Source organism: Hippocampus comes, unplaced genomic scaffold (genome assembly GCF_001891065.2).
Source record: "Hippocampus comes isolate QL1 unplaced genomic scaffold, H_comes_QL1_v1.1 scaffold412, whole genome shotgun sequence".
NCBI lineage: Eukaryota > Metazoa > Chordata > Actinopteri > Syngnathiformes > Syngnathidae > Hippocampus > Hippocampus comes.
The window spans coordinates 291,011-310,267 of NW_017805343.1; the positions used below are offsets into that span (position 1 = coordinate 291,011).

Genomic DNA, 19,257 nt, shown 5'->3' on the forward strand with positions numbered 1-19,257 from the left:
TATTTTTGTATTTTATTGATTGTGTTGTTACACGTGCATTTTTGTCAACATACTTGCAGGTTCATAAAGGACATGTACCATGCTCATTTCCCAAATGAGGAATTTCTGTTATCAGGACAAATTGGACAGCGCAAACACGAGTCCGCACGAGAGAATATTTACTGTGTATATATATATATATATATATATATATATACACCGAGTACATGTTTTTTTTTTCCTTTGGGCCAACGTTTTTGGGTGTTTCGATCAGATCATTTGGGTTTACATTGTCATGTCTTGTGGAATGAATTATTCTAGAAAACCGAGATTCCACTACACTTAACTGTAATGATACATGGAAGAATGAAAACAGCCAGACATCGTGTTCATCGGAATTGTGTTATTGTCACAGGTGTCCCCATGTCTCAGCGTGCTTTCTTGGCTGCTGTTCGTCAATGACACTGACATCATGGCCGATGCTTGCTGGGCTCTTTCGTACCTGTCGGACGGGCCCAATGACAAAATCCAGGCCGTCATCGACTCGGGGGTTTGTCGCAGGCTGGTGGAGCTATTGATGTAAGCATCACTGTGTGTGTGTGTGTGGGGGTTGGGGGTAAATGTGCTAAGTTGCATGTTTGCATTTGAAATTTTTCCAAAATATCAGAATTGTTTTGACTTTTCTCAGGGCTCCACATTAAATCCTTGGGGAGGGCCACTACAAGCTAAATTGTGGTGGCCTTGCCCGAACCAGCAGTATATCGCTGGCGTTGGGGCGATATCTCATGTTACAATTCGGCCAATGTCATGTTTAAAAATAAATCGATACTATAAGTTGGTCTCCACATATGTGTATTATTTTTTTCCGAATTATTCACCAGTCTCAAGTTGAAAATGGCTTGCTTTCTTAGACGATGCAATGTTCTTTATTGAACCATCTTGCTGTTTTTGGGGTCGGTTGGGGTTGGTGATGATCACAACACATTAACGCTACTCGCCACTTCATCACCGCAAGCATGCTAGCACTTAGCAAATGGCAAATGTTCAAAGTGTTGACTGTTGGTTGTGTAAGTTCCATGGCCAAGCTCGCAATGCTTGTACAGTCATACCTCGACTTACGAAATCAATTGGTTGTAGAAGAAATTTCTTAACTAGAAAAAGTAGACGTGTTTTCCATGTAATCTCTCTTTTTTGTAAAGCATAAACATGCATCAAAATATGTAACCAATACATGTTACAATTAGATTATTGCACAATAAATGAGTTGTGCATACTGTCACGAAGAATAAAGAATAAAAATGATGGTCATTTAACTTTTAACTGCGCACCCATCGTTTTTTGCCCTCTTTAGGTTATGTTCTCTCTCAGAAGTGTTTTTTTGCGTGGCATTTTGTAAAGAACTGATTCAAGGACGTTTGCTTTTGTCGTCTTTTAACAATCCTTTGAAAATGTCCATAGCAAGCATCAGCATAGTGAGCGATCACCCGACTGGTCAACACTTTTTCTGGGTGATTCACATTTACGTAAAACTATCGAAACGCCTAATGGCCCGAGGGGTGAATGATGAGGATGCTGCATAGACACATATCTAGTTATCTATCGACACACATACGGTAGAGGTCCCTCTTAGCCAATGGGATGCCAGGAAGATGCTAGGTAATAGCCAATGGCAGAGCAGCGAGAAGTATGTTGCATTCAGGAAACTCGGAGCTCCGAGTAGCAGCCCAGACTGTATTTTTCCCTTTCGTATCTTGATATTTTCCTCTTGAGGCCTTTCATAACTTGAACATTTTGTATGAAGCGGCGTTCGTAAGTCGAGGTACCAATCTATTTTGAATAAATTAAATTGAAATGACATAAACCCTTTCCAGCCCACAAAAAATGCACACGCGCGCGCACACACACACACACACACACACACACCACAGACTTTGTGTCATGGCAGTCTGATAAGCTGTAAAAAAAAAAAGAGAGAAAGAAACAACTAATTGTTTAGAATTTAACAGCGACCAATATATCAAGTCGGGCAAGTACTTTTTCACAGTGTCAGATATCCTTTATTTGTCCCACACTGGGGAAATTTACAGTCGACAGCAGCAAATTTGGGGGGTAGAAAGAAGAAAAACAGTGTTTGCAAGCACAAAAATAAATGTAGATAAAGAGAGCTGTGCACAGTTCAACACAAGTGCAATATATGCAACTGGTATATGGTGGCTGTGCTATTTACAGTTGTTACTAGTTAGGTCATATTTGTCTGATCTTTGCATTTGTTTCGTGATTTTTAAACAAAACTGCAAAAATATGCATTTTCGGAGGCAGCAAATACTTTGACTGTAAGTCTTCTATAATATGAACAAGTGTTTTGTTCCAGGCACACTGATTACAAGGTGGTATCTCCCGCTCTACGAGCTGTTGGTAACATCGTCACTGGTGATGATTTCCAGACACAGGTAATTGCAACATTCAGAATCTCACGCACACACATGCATGCACGCACACAAAGTTCTGCAGCGCTCTGAATGTTGTGATGCATGTTTTGTTCTAGGTCATCCTCAACTGTTCAGCCCTGCAGTCCCTTCTCCACCTCCTGAACAGCCCCAAAGAGTCCATCAAGAAGGAAGCTTGCTGGACCATCTCTAACATCACAGCAGGGAACCGAGCACAAATACAGGTGCGTGACCTCCCGTCGAATAACGGCCAAAAACCCCACACTTGGTGCAGTGTTAACCAAATCATACTGTCCCAGTGCAGATGGTGATCGATGCTAATCTGCTGCCTCCTCTCATCAACATCCTGCAAGTGGCAGAGTTCCGCACAAGGAAGGAGGCGGCATGGGCGATTACCAACGCCACCTCAGGGGGCTCCGCGGAGCAGATCAGGTTGGACTCCTCACAGGGATATTTTCCCCGCTATTGTCGCTCAGTAGCCTTTCCAGGTTAAGGGTTTATAAACATACATTGTCCAATGATTCTAGGTTATGGTATGAAAATAATTCCGTGTTGGCATTTCTTTAAATAGTAGACCTTCCTCTTGAAGTTGCTCTGTTTGTGCCTGGGAAATAGTGTCTTTAATCCAGTGGCATGTGAATGTGAGGAGTCTCAAATCAGACAGCTTTCTGAAGGGAAAATGACTCTTTCACACAAGGCCAGATGGCTTTGTATAGAGTTTTTCCCTTACTAGACATGTCACTGTATTCAAGATATTGCAGTATTAAAAGTGGCTCTGCAATATCTTGAATACAGTGACATACTGTATTCAAGATATTGCAGTATTAAAAGTGGCTCCCTCGTCTTGGTCTTGTCCAGGTCTAACATAAATTGTGCTTAAAAATTGCATTTTGGCCGAACCGTCCGAAGGTACGTCACTGGGCTTCTGCAGCACTCCATCGGCTCCCTTGTAACAGAAGGACCATGTGACCACATCACAAGAAATGGCCTGATGTATGGCTGACTGGTCCACATGACCGAAATGCTGCGGCAGTAATGCGGACAAAATGCTGAGTGCGCCGGCTCTCATGACTTCAGCAGTACAAACTTCACTACCTCTTGCGTCTGGCTACTTACTCATGTGCTTCATGCGTCAACTTCACTTGGCATGGTTCTTTCTTTTCAAGCCACATGATTGATTCAGCACGAGCAACTCGCGTTATTGGCTGATCGTATGAAAACAAGGACGGTTGCGGTTCATCCAAGTCTTTAGTCTCAAACATGCCTGGCGGTCCCTCAGAAGCGCAGGCACCAAAACGGCAGCACATAAACGGTGCCGCGCAGTCTTCAATATGCTCTTGGCGTTATATAGGGATGGTGTCACAGAGCTTCTTGGCGTCACTCCTAACCATTCATTTGCTTGTGTGTATCTACTACCCGGTGCAGACATCTGGTGGACCTAGGGTGCATAAAACCCCTGTGTGATTTGCTCACACTGATGGACTCCAAAATAGTGCAGGTCGCCCTGAATGGCATTGAGAACATCCTGCGGCTGGGCGATCTGGAGGCCAAGAGAGGGGGCGGCATCAACCCCTACTGTGCACTCATCGAGGAGGCTTACGGTACGTACAGTGGCTGATGCACCACGGCTTATCCAGGAATATGTCACAACGTGGTTGAAATCACACATTTTTATGTGGGCAGTTCTGTCTCTTAGAAATCGCGATCATGACTGGTGGCTAGAAGTCCTCATTTTGGGTTGACAGATATTTTTCTAGTTGCACGTTCAGGTCATGATAGTCAAGGCAATGTCAACTTTTTGATTACACTTTTTGTATATTTTTTGTCATTTTGCTGTCCGTGCACCCGTTTACCTTTGCGTTTCTAAATACAAGCTCGCTTTCACCTCTATCCCTGGGTGCATTCAAACGTCACGACCTTGCAGAACTTAATACTGCCGGGTCACTATTCGGTCACTACAGTCCTGTAATTAAAAAAAAATCACAGGAGGAGGGGAATTCTCTGAAATAGTCGTCCCCGACTCGTGCTGGGGGTCGGCTCACTTTTGTTGCTAGGGGTTAAGCTATTAACAGCTGTAGTTGGAGTTAATTTTGACGGAACACCGCATTCACGGTTATACAAGTTGCACACTTTTCATTTTGTCAAAGGTTCATTTCCTTTATGTTGTCCCATGGGAAGATAATCAAACATGCAGAAATGACCTCACTTTTGTGAGATACTTTGTCTGCCTATGCCATTTTAATGGAGCTGAATAAACTGTTCAACAGTTTTTTTTTTCCCAGCATATGCCAGGGCTACCCAGTTGGCGGCTTTTCAAAATAATTTTTGCTATTCCTAGGCCACTGTACATGAAAACCAGGCGTTAGTTTTTCCGCTGTAGCCGGATGTTAGGTGGGACAATTATGTGAAGGTGAGACACCGACTGTAGTTTGTTCCCAATTGTCCAGTTCAGTCTCAACGTTTGATGTGCAGCAGCCTTAAAAACCCACGAAAAGGGCAAAGTTGTCACATTTCGCTTATGCTTGATGTGCTTCAGGTCTGGACAAGCTGGAGTTCCTGCAGGGCCACGAGAACCAGGACATCTACCAGAAAGCCTACGACCTGATCGAGCGCTACTTCAACGCCGAGGATGAAGATGCCTCGCTGGTCCCCGCCGTGGACCTGCAGCAGCAGCAGTTCCTCTTCCAGCAGTGCGAGGCACCCATGGAAGGCTTCCAGCTATAATGTCTACCCGCTCGGTCCTCCAACACTGGCGAGAGCGACCCATCCATCTTCCCTCCTTCTCGATTGTGATTATGTCCAATTACTGGAGCGTGGGTCTGCTGTCCTGTGTGAAGCTCGCCCCTTTTCGTCATCCCCAAAATATATCCTGCTGCTTTGGCAACTGAGCGGAGCGAGCGAATAAATGAATGATTGAATGAGTGAGTGACATAGACCTCACCTTGACACTAGACTGACCAACGAGACCACATTTTGACCTCGACTCAACTGACGAAAAGGCACTTAAGACGCCCACCTCCTCCCCTCTTCCCTCTTTCTTTCAGCCTATTGATGGACAAATCAGGAATTTGACTTCATTGCTGAGGGCGGAGCTTCCATATCACCCTCGTTTGGACGGCCTCTTATACTCCCATGGAATGGAAACATTCATTCGATGCAGTCTTCCCTCATACAAAAAGCCTGGAACACTCTCCAGTGGGGATTTTTTTTTTTTTTTTTTTTTGGTGCTCACAATCATTTCATTTTCACTGCACTTTAGCTTTCAGGACTGACGCCTGTTCGTTGTGAACAAATTTGACTCAACTGGTTGATCACATGGTGAGTCCCCTGACTAGGAGTACTTTCTAATCATGCCCCGCCCGCCCCACTCCAACAAAAAAAAAAAAGGGACTCTGGCATATCGTGGACTGGCACGCTAACTTCAGTTGGACTGAGAATTGGCTGACGACATGGCTTTCCCATGCTGTGTTCTGCCATAGTGTTTTCTTCTTTATGCCAAATATTTAACTCACGGATCATCTTAGGGCGGGTCGGGGGTTGGTGGGCGGAGGGATCTGAATCTTAGCATGGTTCACGTGGTGCCGTAAAATATTCATCAATCCAGATCATTTCAATGGGAAACTTGAAAAATACTGGCCGATCGCCGGAATGTTTATCTGGATGTTTGCTTATAGATAAAATTCGATCATGTGATCGGTATTCGATTGTCCGCCGAGTTGGAGGTTGACATTAGGAAGAAGATTACAACCACTTTCAACCCTGACTGGCGCCTCAATAGTTCTCCTCCGACAGGTTCACCTGTGGAAACCCCAGAAACGTTTTCTTCCTCTAGATTGCCAACTTTGTTATGAAGTGTTTACTCATGGATATCTAGCCAGGGTGAAAGCCACCATTTATTTTTCAATGAATAGTTGTTTTTTTTCCCTTCCCTTTCACACTGGTTCAAAATTGGCACAGGTCTTGATGAGCTGACAATTTGACTTGTTTTGTTGCACACTGCAGATTTCTCGATTGACACATGCACAGAGCACCAGAACACGACAGTACGTTGACCCCCAACATGGCGGCCTCAGGCATTTCCAGAAATGTGCGACGTCATGGGAAATCTCTGTAAGAGGCAACTTTCTCTACATGGAATGATCAACGCTCTCATGTTGAGTTTGTGCGACTTGTCCCCCTTCTATTGCCCTTTGCATAAAAGGAATCTCGTGACCCTCTGAGTGCAGTCCCTATCATTTTGATCTGCAAATCCACATGACAACCTTGAAAAGAATTACTTTTAATGAATTGATTGTGACATTTTTTTGTACTATGAACCAAGATACCTATAAACAATCGAAATCTAACAACTGCCTTTTCGGGCACTTTAGACAGTCATTCAGACAGGTACCAAATTTGCTCAAATTGTGGCGGCGTGTGACCTGCATCACCGGAGGTTGTTAGCGGTCAGCAGTCTGCAATTGCAGCTTGCAATCACAGCTGTTGCCTTGTATCTTTTTTTATTTTTATTATTCTCATTCTCAAGTTTGATTCATGTACAATTCACCGATGGCACTGGCAAAGAATGGGAATTTGGGAGCGCCAAGAGAAGCGTTTTAAAATGTGAGCTACGATGGTGGTGATGTTGCACTGAAGAGATGCTGCCAAAGTGGGTCTCATGACGCCACGTCCGGTCTCGACTAAGGTAGGCACTGAATCCTTTTTACAAACTCACAAGCTCTTGCATCCACTTTATTTTTCTGTTTCGTTCATGTTTGGGGCCGTTATGGCTGTTGCTCATTATGGCGTCCCTCTGTGTGTGTGTGTGTAGTAGCAGGTCGATCGCGGGAGGTCGGTTGCTTGAAAAGTTGATCTTCGGTCAAAAAAGGTTGGGCACCCCTGCCCTACATCAATAACTAAAATTTCACCTGATTAAAAAAAAATTTTTTTTTGGAATGAATTTTAGTGATCCCTCAACCTGACCAAGTCTAGGACCTACTGGGGCACCCAAGGTATCCAATCACAGGACTGTCATTCAGATTTGATGTTCCATTTCAAAATAAAAGGCCTCTGAGATCTGCCATGTTGACCTTTTTGCTTGATTTAAAAAAATAAATAAAAATGAATTTTAGTTATCCCTCAACCAGACCAGGTCAAGGACAGACGAGGCCACATTAGGTATCCAACCAGACTAGTGTCATTCAGATCTGATGTTCCATTTCAAAAGAAAAGGCCTCTAAAATCCGCAATCTTGACCTTTTCACCTGATTTTCAAAAAATCTTTTAAAAAATACATTTTAGTTATCCTTCAACCAGACCAGATCTAGTACATACTAGGGCACGTCAGGTATCCAACTGGACGACTCTCATTCAGATCTGATGTTCCATTTCAAAATAAAAGGCCTCTGAAATCTGACATGTTGTTGACCTTTTTGTCTGATTTTTTAAAAGAAAATCTTTAAAAAATGAATACCATACATTGTGCTTATGGGGCGTCAAGGTGGTCAGCTGATTAACATGTCTGTCTCACAATGCAGCGGTGCAGTATTTGATTCCGGGTCCTGACTTCTTGTGTGAAATTTGCATTTTCTCCCCGAGCCCACACGGGTTTCCTCAACATTTTCTGAAAACATGCATGACACGTTAATGGAACACTCTGAATTGTCCCTAGGTGTGAGTGTGAGCATGAATGGTTGTTTGTCTCTGTGTGCCATGCTGTTGGCTGGCGACCGGTTCAGGGTTCACCCCGCTTACTGCCCGAAGACGGCTGGGATAGGCTCCAGCACCCCGCAACCCTTGTGAGGATAAATCTGTTCTGAAAATGGATGGATTCTGTTTTGAATCACATCAACTAAGGACTGAGCAAATGCGGCTTAATTTACAATTTTTTTTGGTTATACACCAAAATGATTTCGTCACTACCAAAATTATTCAACCAATTAGTCACTAATGTACTTAGTACATATCCACAACACTTTTTTGCAATACCAGACTTGAATAAGGTTCTCGCAGCCATCTACAGGTGTCACTTCCCATTCCAAATGGGACAAAGGCCCCCAGTTCATTGACATTCTTGGGCTTGTGTGCTGTAATTGTCTTCAAGTCCCGCCAGACATTACCAACGGGATTTAAATTGGGTGATTGAAATGGCCACTTAAGAAACTTCCAGCCCTTCGTCTGCAACCAAGCACAAGTGGATGATTTGGAGGGATGTTTGGAATTGTTATCCTGTTGGAAGGTCCATCAGCTCCAAAGGTTTAGGAGTGTCACTGACTGCATATTTATACCCTAACATCTCCTGATAAAGAAAATTTGTGATACCTACATATGCTTGAGATTCTCCGTACCTGGAGAAGTAAAACAAAACGCAGGTGACGACATTTCTAACTTATTTTACTGGATCCGGGTGTTTGAAGAGTTGGCGGATGAGGAGGTTGTTGGCAAGATGTATATTGGACCATACATGCACGAGCCACACGTCAAGTTTTGGAAAATGTGTCCTAACGGCTGGACATGGAGTGGAGATGAGACCCATCGTGATTGGAACAACGGTAATCTATTTCGGCTGCGGATATGAGCCTAGCGTTATTGTTTGCAATTCGAATACAGTGCCTTGCTGTAAATTGCGCACAATGGGATTGCCTACATAATCCATCTATTCCCGCAAGCACTGAGAGCACACGTTATAGTATGCTGGTGTCCTACATTGTCATTGCTAAGGTAGTTCCATTGCGTTGTCGACCACTACGTGCATGATATTGACTGTATTGTTAGTTGCAAACCATTAACAATGGCACTCATATAGTTAAGAAATATTTGCATACAGGAATACATCCATGTACATGTATACTTTGAATCAAATGTTTTCATAAACAACAGCCAATTATTCATTGATTGTCACACCTTACTTTTTTTGCAATTCCGGTTGAGAAAACAGTCTTCGAAGTACTTGTAACAGAATGCTCGTCAACACCGGTGTGAAATTCATTCGCTTTGCAAGAACAAAACGGTATCATTCCAATTTTCTGGTCCATATTCTTTTCTTTTGGCCACTCAAACTGTTTGCCTGAATGTCAACGGCGTGTCACCACACAGCCACAAAGCATTTTGCCAAATAACTAGATAACATTGGCAAAGAACAGTTAATGGGACAATCAACAATGCAGTGCAATGGCTGACTGGCACACATTCTGTCAATGACATCACTGGTCTGAGTTTACGCAACAAAAACATTTTCGTTGTTAAGCGCCTTGCTATGTGTCTAACTATGAATCTGGGGTGGGTTACGAAAAAAAGAACTAACAAAGTATGCTTGAAATATTTTGAGTTCTAAGTATTGCTCACACGATGGTTGACCTTTAAGCCCACGGGAGAACATGCTCCAACATCATTCTCATTAAAATGCAGAGATCATACCTCTGTTGCTGACCAGAAAACCAGTGGTTTTTTTCATCCAGATTTTATTAGAAAATATGCTTTTTACAATTGGGGATGCTGCAAAATGTATAATAGATATTATATTTTATCTACCAGTTTATTAGATGAAAATGTGTCAGTACCTCTTCCCATCTGTGGTTATGTAAATGGCTCCCCTGGCCACTGTTTGTGAAAATGGCATTTATACAGTATGTTTCCCAAACAATATGTCTCATTCACTTTGAATATGTTTAACGATAGACATGTACAAGTGAGTCGAGTGCCGCTGTATCGCTCCAATTTATTGAGGGAAGAGAGGATTCTCTTGCAGGTACACTGTCGTCTCTGCGTCACTGAGCCTTGGCGATGGTGGTTTCCTGCTCTCTCTGGACTTCCTCCCTCCATTTGGCCTTCCTCTCCATGTTCTGACCAGTCAGGGACTCATTTCTGCCAGCAGCCTAAAATAAACGAATCGAAGACTTTCTAGTACAATACAGTGCAAGCACTAACATAAAGTTGGGATGTCATGTTAAATAAATAAAAACGGAATACAATGATATGCAGATGTTCAATCAACTTCTATTTAACTAAATATAATACAAAGATGATTTTTTTTTATCTTCAAAACAATGAAATTTATATATTTCAGCAAATCATCATTCACTTAGAAATTTATGGCTGCAACATGTTAAAAAAAATGTGCAAACCTACCACAATAAGACTGGTAACGGCGCTCATATGAAAAGCTAACATAGCCATCCAAATGACTAAAATCAAATGCACGACAGCAGTCACAGATTATCTCAACCAAAGCCACCAAGGTTTGTCAATTAAGCTCATGGGACATTTAGCAAAATTCAAACGTTGACTAACATGAAGATGTTCCACTGTATTTGGAGCACAATTCCTTCCCACCCACCCAACATGAAAAAAAAAAAACAAAACAACTCACCCGTTTACCCAGGACGACCATCAACAAGCAGGCACCGATTGTGACCACCATCATCACGTAGCAGGCTTTCACTCGTACTTTGTTTCTGGCAGCGTCGAGCATTTCATATCTGGGGCAAGGACACACAAAATGGAACAAGTCATTTATGGCAGACAGGACCGGTAATATAGCGCATTTTTTTGGACGACAAGTCACAGGGTTTTTTTTTCATAATTTGGCTCGGCCTGTGACGTACACACGAGTGTGATAAATTTGTTTTTGTCTTCTCCATAGTGTGTGCGTGTGTGTGTGTCTCTCTCACACATACGCACACACACACACACACACACACACACACACACACACACACACACACACACACACACACACACACACGGCACTCCGTATTATAAGGCGTGCCTTCAATGAATGGCCTATTTTAAAATGGTTTTCATATACAGGGTGCACTGCGTTATAAGGCACATAGAAGCTACAATAATGGCTGCAGTTGTGCTATGCATCCACTAGAGGGAGCTACACTAAAGGGAATACAATACAGCTTTAGTTATTTAGGGTTTTCACAACTGCTCCACCTGTAACAAAGCCATTAGAGCTAGTCACAAACACGGACATGAAACAAATTCAAATGGCATTACAAAACAGACAACAGAACAAAACAGAAACTTCATGGGCTCACATCCAAAAGCGGCGATGTATCCTTCGATGTCTTGCTTATCTCCTTCCTTCGTTTAGTCAGTAGTTAACGATGCTTTTGGTAATATCTTTGTTTCATAATAGCTATGCAGAGCTCACAAAGTAGTTGCAGGTCAATTAGTGTCGGGCAGAACCTTTATAGGTTACATTGGTTCCTGCTAATAATCACCACTAGATGGCATCGGACCACAAACAGGGAAACAACTCAATGGGGAATATAAGATAAGAAAAGATAAGAAAACCTTTATAAGTCTCGCAATGGAGAAATTCCCAATTCACAGCAGCAAAGTTATGAAAGGAAGAAGTAGAACAACAAAATATAGAAGCTGCTGGAAAGGCAGCCACTCTCGCGGAGACACTGGAGCACCACATATTAGGTGCACCGGATTATTGGGCGTATTGTCTGCTTTTGGGAAAATGTTATGCTTTTAAGTGCGCCTTATAGTGCTGAAAATAACAGGTATTTGTATTATATCATACATTACACCTCTTCCACTAAATTACATAGTTAACCTGCACTTTGGCTGCAAATTTCACGAATTACATCTTGTAATTCGCTGACTATGATTATCTTTTGGGGAGCATTTTTGTTCAGACTTTCACTTTGTTTTTCCAGTTTATGTTATTGATAGTCACACCCACACACTATGTTTAATAAGATTGCGTTTAATGCACTCAGCCATCTCGTTACCTCTGCGTCCCGCGTCCTAGACGCATAAATTTCCCGTGGGACGCACAGTTCCAAATGTGCGTTTTTGGTACGCAAGGAAATTTCTCAGTCAAAACAAAAAAAAAAAAAACTATGGCAGGCCTGAGGATTTCATGGTAACGATCGTTACCGGTACCGTGTCGTTTCTGTGACGTCATTTTGACAGGACCGAAAAGTCGTTTCCCATAAAAGTCACCGCACCCAAGTTGACTGTACGCGATCGAATCTCTCCTGTGTGATCAACGCGATTTCACTGTGCCTGTATGTGTGTTTGTGGTGTGATGTGTGAGTGTGTTTCTTCTAATTTACTTTTGTTTTGTTTTGTTTTCAGTGTTGGGGTGGGGGCGGAACAGATCACGTTATGTGCGCTTGCGGGTTGCTATTTTAGTCCGTAAACTGAGGAATCGCGCGGATGAAAGTTTGAGATGGCGGCGAAAAAAACACACAAAGGTCTACTAATTATGACAATTAAGAAATGGGAATGCCAGTCTGAACGGCGTGATACCTTCGGACGTATCACTAAACTCACCTGTGATGTGTGCACAGAACACGAGAGCGAGATACGACGGGAGGCACGATTACGAGGCAAGTTGGTCATTAGATTTATAGGCTAATCACTATGAAAAATATTATGAAACAGTCTTGGCTGTTCTATAATTTACTGGTTGTAGCATGCTAACTTTATGAATAAAACATTCGTCACAAGGTGTAGTAATGCTCATGTTAACTGTCGGTAGAACTAACAATGAGGTGTGGTAGATTCTTTCGTCAAATTGATAGATTACACATGCATTATCTAGGGAAGAGGATGTCAAGCCACATCAATACTTGCCTGTATTAATGATTACCAGTCAATTAATCTTTGCAGTGTGAGACTGGAAAAAATACTCTGATTTTGTGGTATGCTGTATTCATGATGCCATGAGTACACCATATTTTGATCCATTTATTTTGTTGAATAAACCTGGAGTACATAGCTGCTGATGTAATGATCATTGTTAATGCAGTTTTCAAACATTTACCCTTGAAACATTATACTTTTGAGTATCAGAATTATTGTTTATGAATATCAGTCAAAATAGAAAAATGGGTTCCCTTGATGAACGTTTACGGAACCCAAAATTAGTTACCGTGGTTTCCCATTGGGTAACCCGACGGAACCGAAAAACGGTTTCTGCGAATTTCTGAAATCCTCAGGCCTGCTACAATACATCTTTTTTTCCTGCAACGATCGCAGTTTGACAATCGCCACCATTGTTGTTTTGATCTCGCGTTAAGTCTCGTGTGACGAGATTGGCGAGCTCGGCCTTCACCTCGCGGAAAGCATACGATATCCAAGTTGTGTAACGTTCAAACAAGTGTTGCGAACAAGTGTTGCGAAAGTTTATTGCGGAGATATCACAGAGGAAGCAGGTAAGTTGGGTAGTTTTTTGCAATAATAAGTTGACTTTGAGAAAGCTTTGCATCATTGGAAGCAGAGTAAAGAGGAGAATTTTTGAACTCAAAGACTGAACCATGGGATGAAATAAGAACCTATTTCTCAGCAAATATTGTATGCCTGAATTATTAAAATTTTTGCAGCATTTTTTTTGTAATTGTATGTATATGTTGTTTGTGTTATTATCATATGCAATTGAATAAGTAGAACATTTCAGAATTCGAAATTTGTGACTCTCTAAATGCATAATGGGACTCATACCTTTCTGATCAGCGAGTCCCTGGGACTCGCTGGGGGTAAACTATCAAATTATCACTGCATATTTGGCATTCATCTGTACCAATAAGGCTGGGAGAAGCACTACATGCAAATTTCGTCGATAAGTATGCAATTTAAAATTTTCCCTTCCCAGGTATATCTCTGAGTGCTACTTATATTGGTCTGCATCATGTTGTTGGAATCATCAAAACTAAAATAAAAACAAAGCTGCAAATATGTAAACCTCATCACCTCATCCGATAGAGATAAGTAACTTTGAATGGTCAACCCAAACTGTGAAGTTGGTTCTCAGAAAGACCTTACACCTTACAGGCTCTCATTACACACACTTAAAATAGTGTTTTCAGTGAAAAAAAAAAACAACAACGGAAGCTCGTCTGAAACAGTGGCAACATAAGATGGCTTTCTGGCTTCATGTAATTCTACACAGACAGTTCTTCAAAGCATGCTAAAGAAGGTGGCGGTGTCAGCATGCTTGTAAATCTTTGTGTTAAAAGTTGCTCGTTCGCCTGGTTATTAATTGTGCGTGGGATGGCTTTGAGATGGAAGGAGGATCAAAGGAACATTGCAGATGAAATGGTGGGAGTGCCGTGTTAAGTTTGAAAGGTTAGCTGAAGCAGGAGTCGGTGTGTGGGGTGACTGGATGTGAACTGTGGCCAATAGCAGCTCCTGAATGATTGTGCATTCTGTTAGTGTTTCTGGGAATAACGCAACTGAAGAGGATCCGCAACTGTGTCATCTTTAAACACAAATTAGGGCATTGCGATACGTGGGTCCGTGCTTTGGCCACTATGTGACGAGTGACTCGAGTTCAAGTCCAATTCCTGCAAACCATTGCGAGGTATTGGAGAATGGAGTGATATTTGATGACTACAGGGGTACCTCTACTTATGAAATTAATTGGTTCTGGAAGAAATTTCTTCACGAGAAAATCTAAGCCGAGACGCGTTTTCCATGTAAATACCCTAATTCGTTTCAAGCCCCCCAAAATTCAGACATAAAGTTTCCGAAAGCATAAAAATGCAACAAAATAGGAAACAAATACATATTACAAATAGATTTTTGTACAATAAATGAGAGTTGTGCATAATGTAAAAAAGCAAAGACTAAAGAATATAAATGGTCATTTGACTTTTACCTGCATCCTCATCGTTTTTTGCCCTCTTTACTCCATGTTTTATCTCAGAAGTGTTTTTTTTTCCTGACGTTTGGAAAAAAAAAAATGGATCTAAGGACATTTGCTTTTGCCGGCTTTTAATCCTTCGAAAATGTCCAAGGCAAACATCATAATAGTGAGCGATTGCTGGACTGGTCAACACTTTTTCTGGGGATTCACATTTACATAAAACTATCGGAACACCTCATGGCCCGAGGGGCGAATGACGAGGACGCTGCATCGACACATATCTGTCTACACACATAGACACATACGTTAGAAGTCCCTCTTAGCCAATGGGATGCCAGGCAAAGCAGCTATAAGAATGTTGCATTCAGTAAACTCGGAGCTGCGATTAGCAGCCCATTATGCATTTTTACCTTTGGTATCTTGAAATTTGTTTCATAACAAGAGGCAATATTTTCCTGTTGAGGCATTTTGTAACTTGAAAATTTCATATGAAGAGATGTTCGTAAATAGAGGTACCACTGTATCTGGTGTTCTCAGTAAAAATAATGCACCTGGTTAATTTTAACACAGAGCGCTATGCTAAAAACGAATTCGATGTCACATTGACTGGGCCGTCCCTTGCACTCACCAATTGCTACTGATGTGAATCTGTGTCTTTTCTCTCTCTTGGTAACCGTAATAAGCCATTGGAGTAAAGGTCTTAAAGAAGAGGAAAAAAAAAAAAAGAATACTTCTTCTGGGCTGCAGACCCGGGGGACAAATCCTGACTATTGGTTGTGGCAATGCACCAAACAGCAGGTCAGAAGACCCACCCTTTTGGAGTCCTTGGAGGGTCCCCCATGGGGACTCTATCGTTCTGCTGGGATGGTGGGGGGGGGACAAAACCTATGCCACTACACTGAAACTTATCATAAGAGCATCTCCACCCTCCTGTCTGGAAGCAGTGCAATTACCATGAAAACAGCCCCCCCCCATCCCCACCCCCCATCCTGTGATGTGACTCGTTGACAAAACACAGATAAACAGGATGAGTCCACTTACGAGACCAACTCTGGGATCTGGTCCGCTGTCTTGTAGCGTCCTGACCAGAGCAGCATCTTCTTATCCATCTCCGAGGGTCTGTAACCAGGGATCTTAAAGCCAAGACGAGGGGAGTCTGCCAAAAGACCACATGTCATATTTTGTTTCGTGTGAGTGTGTGTACACATGTGTCTTAATGTTACGTTCTGCTGGAGCTGCAGTGGGAAGCTCTGCTTTGACCTCCTGCGGTTTATTGCACATCCCTCTGTGGCTCCATGTTTCCGTGACCAGTCTGCACCTCTGACCTGTGAAAAAAAATGATTTTGAATTTTAACCATAGAATAAATCTACTGTACTATCCGTTTTATCCCCAGTAGCTTCGCGTGCAGTGTTGGCCATACAACTATGTTGTCTCCAGGTTTGTGCTCTAAATACACCAAGTTGGGGTGAGAATGTCAAAAACAAGCACTTGCTCACACAAATCTGCAGTAGTGTGACACAGTAAATGGATCCAAAAAATGAGGTACGCTTTGATCGTTTCGATAACTGGAGCAATTAATAAGGTAACTTACCGTAACTTGACACCATTTCAGCAGACTGGGAGTATAGTTTTATCTGCGCATGTCAATAAATATTTCAGGCATGATTATTGTATTTTTATTATTAAAATAGATTTTTATTTTTGGTGTAGGATTTTATTTAAAACGTGCTATTTATTTTCACATTATTTTTCTATTTGAATGTAAAGCAAACAAATGGCTAAAATATCAAGCTTAAGTAGGACTGTTATTCTACATTACTCGACCAGGAAGTTACAACACTTAAACGAAAGCGGGCCGTTAAGTAAACACTCTTTAGCCAAACGTGTCGATGAAAAATCACATTTAAATTCATACAAACCCAAAAGCTTTGTGACTGAAAGTCGGGATCTCACGAAATTCATATTGTTTGTACGCCTGTGTTCGGTTGTACGTGCAGGTAAACACGGCCAGCCGTCCGCTAATGAAAGTCAAGTAGCCTTGTGTGACAAAGGACCACCGTTTTATACTTGTCCGTGTCTTTTGCCTGATGAAAAAAAACAACAAACTATTCGATTAAACTTAACAGGGTAACTTGTTTTTCTACTGACAGCACAAATAAAATATTTTGAATCAAATATTTCATTCTAGTGAGTTCAAGTGAGCAGAAAATAGATAAATCGATACAAAAGGCTTTGCGTTGAACACCCTTGAGTGAGAGGACCGCTCGGTCCACTATGGCGGCGCCCGGCGGAGCATTAAATTGTGAGGACTTTTCCATGTTTCAGGTAATTGGAAAATATTTTCGATTCGTTCTGGTAAGCTTTTTTGCACTCGGTAGGCGACCTTCAAGGATCCAATTCGAGACAGTTTCGAGGTCGTTCCTTTTTTTCGACATAATTCATCCACACTGACCCTTTCTGAACCGAATGGATCACGAGTAGAAAGTTCATTGAAGACCCCTAGAAAGTGAATGCGGAGATATGTTTAGCGATTCATTATACATGTTTGAAGGTAATTGCTGACGTACAACGTATAACGAATGAGAATAACAAGTGCACACGTGAAAAATACGAACGACATCCCCTTATCTTAAACCCCAAGAGAGCAAGGGAAACAAACAAACAAACAAACAAACAAAAAAAACGTCTCGGAAAAAAAACGAGAATCTCTGAAGAGGGACCTCAGATGGGGGAATCGCCCTTTCGGGATGCCCACGCTGCAATGGATGCCGAGTGAGCAGCAACACATTATACGGTTCTATACAATTCAAATTAGAGAGCGTGAGAGTCCATTTATATAGATTCTCACGCTATTATATATAAAACTTCTCTTCACTAGTTTTTCCGACGTGAGGGTTTTTTTTTTTCTCGATTTGGAAGTCTCATTGTATGTACGCACCCATTCAGATTTGGTACGATTGTTACAGTAACAGCATTATTTTTTGTGGTGTGTCAAACTGAGAAAGCAGTCTAACAATTTGCACTTGAGCCCGAATTTCCTGAAAATAAACTTAATAGCGCATGGTGAATCTCGCAGGGCTTCAGATTTGAGCATTTAGCCTGAACTTCAGAAGTGTAGTTTGCTGGTTCTTTGCTTTTTTTGGTGGTATGCTACCACATTATGTGTCAAACGAGTGTATCCTTTTGCCTGTTATACAGAGTCCTGGTAAATACCTGGATGCACAGGATACATCTGTGAAGTCCCAGTCCCACAATCAGACAATTATTCCTGCTGCACTGCAATAATCCAAATATTAGAAATCAATACAGTACCAAGCTTCAGTACACAATTACAGTGAAACTCCTCTACAACGAAATCATGTTTGCAGCAAGAAATTTTTCACAACAGGGGGTTTTTCACTGTAGCAAATTTGATCTCAGATGTAAGCACAGACATGCCCACACCCACACACACACAAACGTATGTGTACACGCACACACAAACGTATGTGTACTCTATTTTTATTCTATTAGTGCATAAGTATGAGGACACACTTATTTGACACTTCATATTGTCAGTGTAGAAAGAAAAAAAGGGAAAGAAATTGCGAAATTTACGATCAGTATTCACTTTCACTTACATCAATTTCTTGGATAATGTCTTTTATTTTGCTTGCTCCGTATTTATTTTGATCACTTTTACCCTCTCTTCCAGCATCAGAGCTCTTCTTGTCTAAGCTGTTTGACATCCAAACGTCCGTTTTGTAGCCATTTTAGCAATGCAACGTCCATCCTCGTCTGAATCTAACAATAACAAATACTTCCTGGCATGCAATGAACTTTTAAGACAGCCACGGGACGCTTCGTAGTCATCGATGGCCATAGTTAGCTCTCGAAGGCTAAAAACCTTACGCTAACTGGAGCGCTTCTCTCTCATTAGCGCTCCAGTTAACCTTACGCTAACTGGAGCGCTAATGAGAGAGAAGCGCTCCAGTTAGCGTAAGGTTTTTAGCCTTCGAGAGCTAACTATGGCCATCGAGGACTACGAAGCGTCCCGTGGCTGTTTTTAGCATGATAACAAGTAAAGCATTCGAGGAAACGTTCGTTTATTTGAATGTCCGTCGAGCCACTGGAGCGCTAATGAGAGAGAAGCGCTCCAGTTAGCGTAAGGTTTTTAGCCTTCGAGAGCTAACTATGGCCATCGAGGACTACGAAGCGTCCCGTGGGTGTTTTTAGCATGATAAAAAGTAAAGTAAATG

General features: G+C 41.9%; 3 protein-coding genes across 3 annotated transcripts in view; 2 read left to right on the top strand and 1 right to left on the bottom strand.

The window, feature by feature from the left end:
• The window catches only part of kpna1 (karyopherin alpha 1 (importin alpha 5)), a 20,780-nt gene extending 14,968 nt beyond the window's left edge, over positions 1–5,812 (top strand). Inside the window, exons 9-14 of the mRNA XM_019871838.1 lie at positions 395–558; positions 2,351–2,429; positions 2,525–2,650; positions 2,731–2,858; positions 3,852–4,027; positions 4,963–5,812. Coding sequence (XP_019727397.1) covers positions 395–558; positions 2,351–2,429; positions 2,525–2,650; positions 2,731–2,858; positions 3,852–4,027; positions 4,963–5,150 — 861 coding nt within the window. The 3' untranslated portion in view covers positions 5,151–5,812. The remainder of the gene's footprint in view (positions 1–394; positions 559–2,350; positions 2,430–2,524; positions 2,651–2,730; positions 2,859–3,851; positions 4,028–4,962) is intronic.
• Positions 5,813–9,849: 4,037 nt separating this feature from the next.
• Positions 9,850–17,069, bottom strand: fam162a (family with sequence similarity 162 member A). Its single transcript, XM_019871839.1, has 5 exons — positions 16,939–17,069; positions 16,242–16,343; positions 16,060–16,174; positions 10,774–10,882; positions 9,850–10,279 (listed from the first exon to the last, which is right to left on the bottom strand). The coding sequence occupies exons 1-5, from the start codon at positions 16,979–16,981 to the stop codon at positions 10,172–10,174; spliced, it is 477 nt and encodes a 158-aa protein (XP_019727398.1). The 5' UTR covers positions 16,982–17,069; the 3' UTR covers positions 9,850–10,171.
• Positions 17,070–17,246: 177 nt separating this feature from the next.
• The window catches only part of mix23 (mitochondrial matrix import factor 23), a 13,624-nt gene continuing 11,613 nt past the window's right edge, over positions 17,247–19,257 (top strand). The window contains exon 1 of the mRNA XM_019871840.1: positions 17,247–17,344. Coding sequence (XP_019727399.1) covers positions 17,294–17,344 — 51 coding nt within the window. The 5' untranslated portion in view covers positions 17,247–17,293. The remainder of the gene's footprint in view (positions 17,345–19,257) is intronic.

Coding starts and splice junctions, on each gene's coding strand:
- fam162a (XM_019871839.1), bottom strand. CDS start 16,981: ATGAATTTCGTGAGATCCCGACTTTCAGTCACAAAGCTTTTGG. Junction 16,175..16,241: donor CACTGCAGCTCCAGCAGAAC/GTAACATTAAGA, acceptor GTCTTTTGGCAG/ACTCCCCTCGTCTTGGCTTT. Junction 10,280..10,773: donor TGGTCGTCCTGGGTAAACGG/GTGAGTTGTTTT, acceptor CGTTTATTTTAG/GCTGCTGGCAGAAATGAGTC.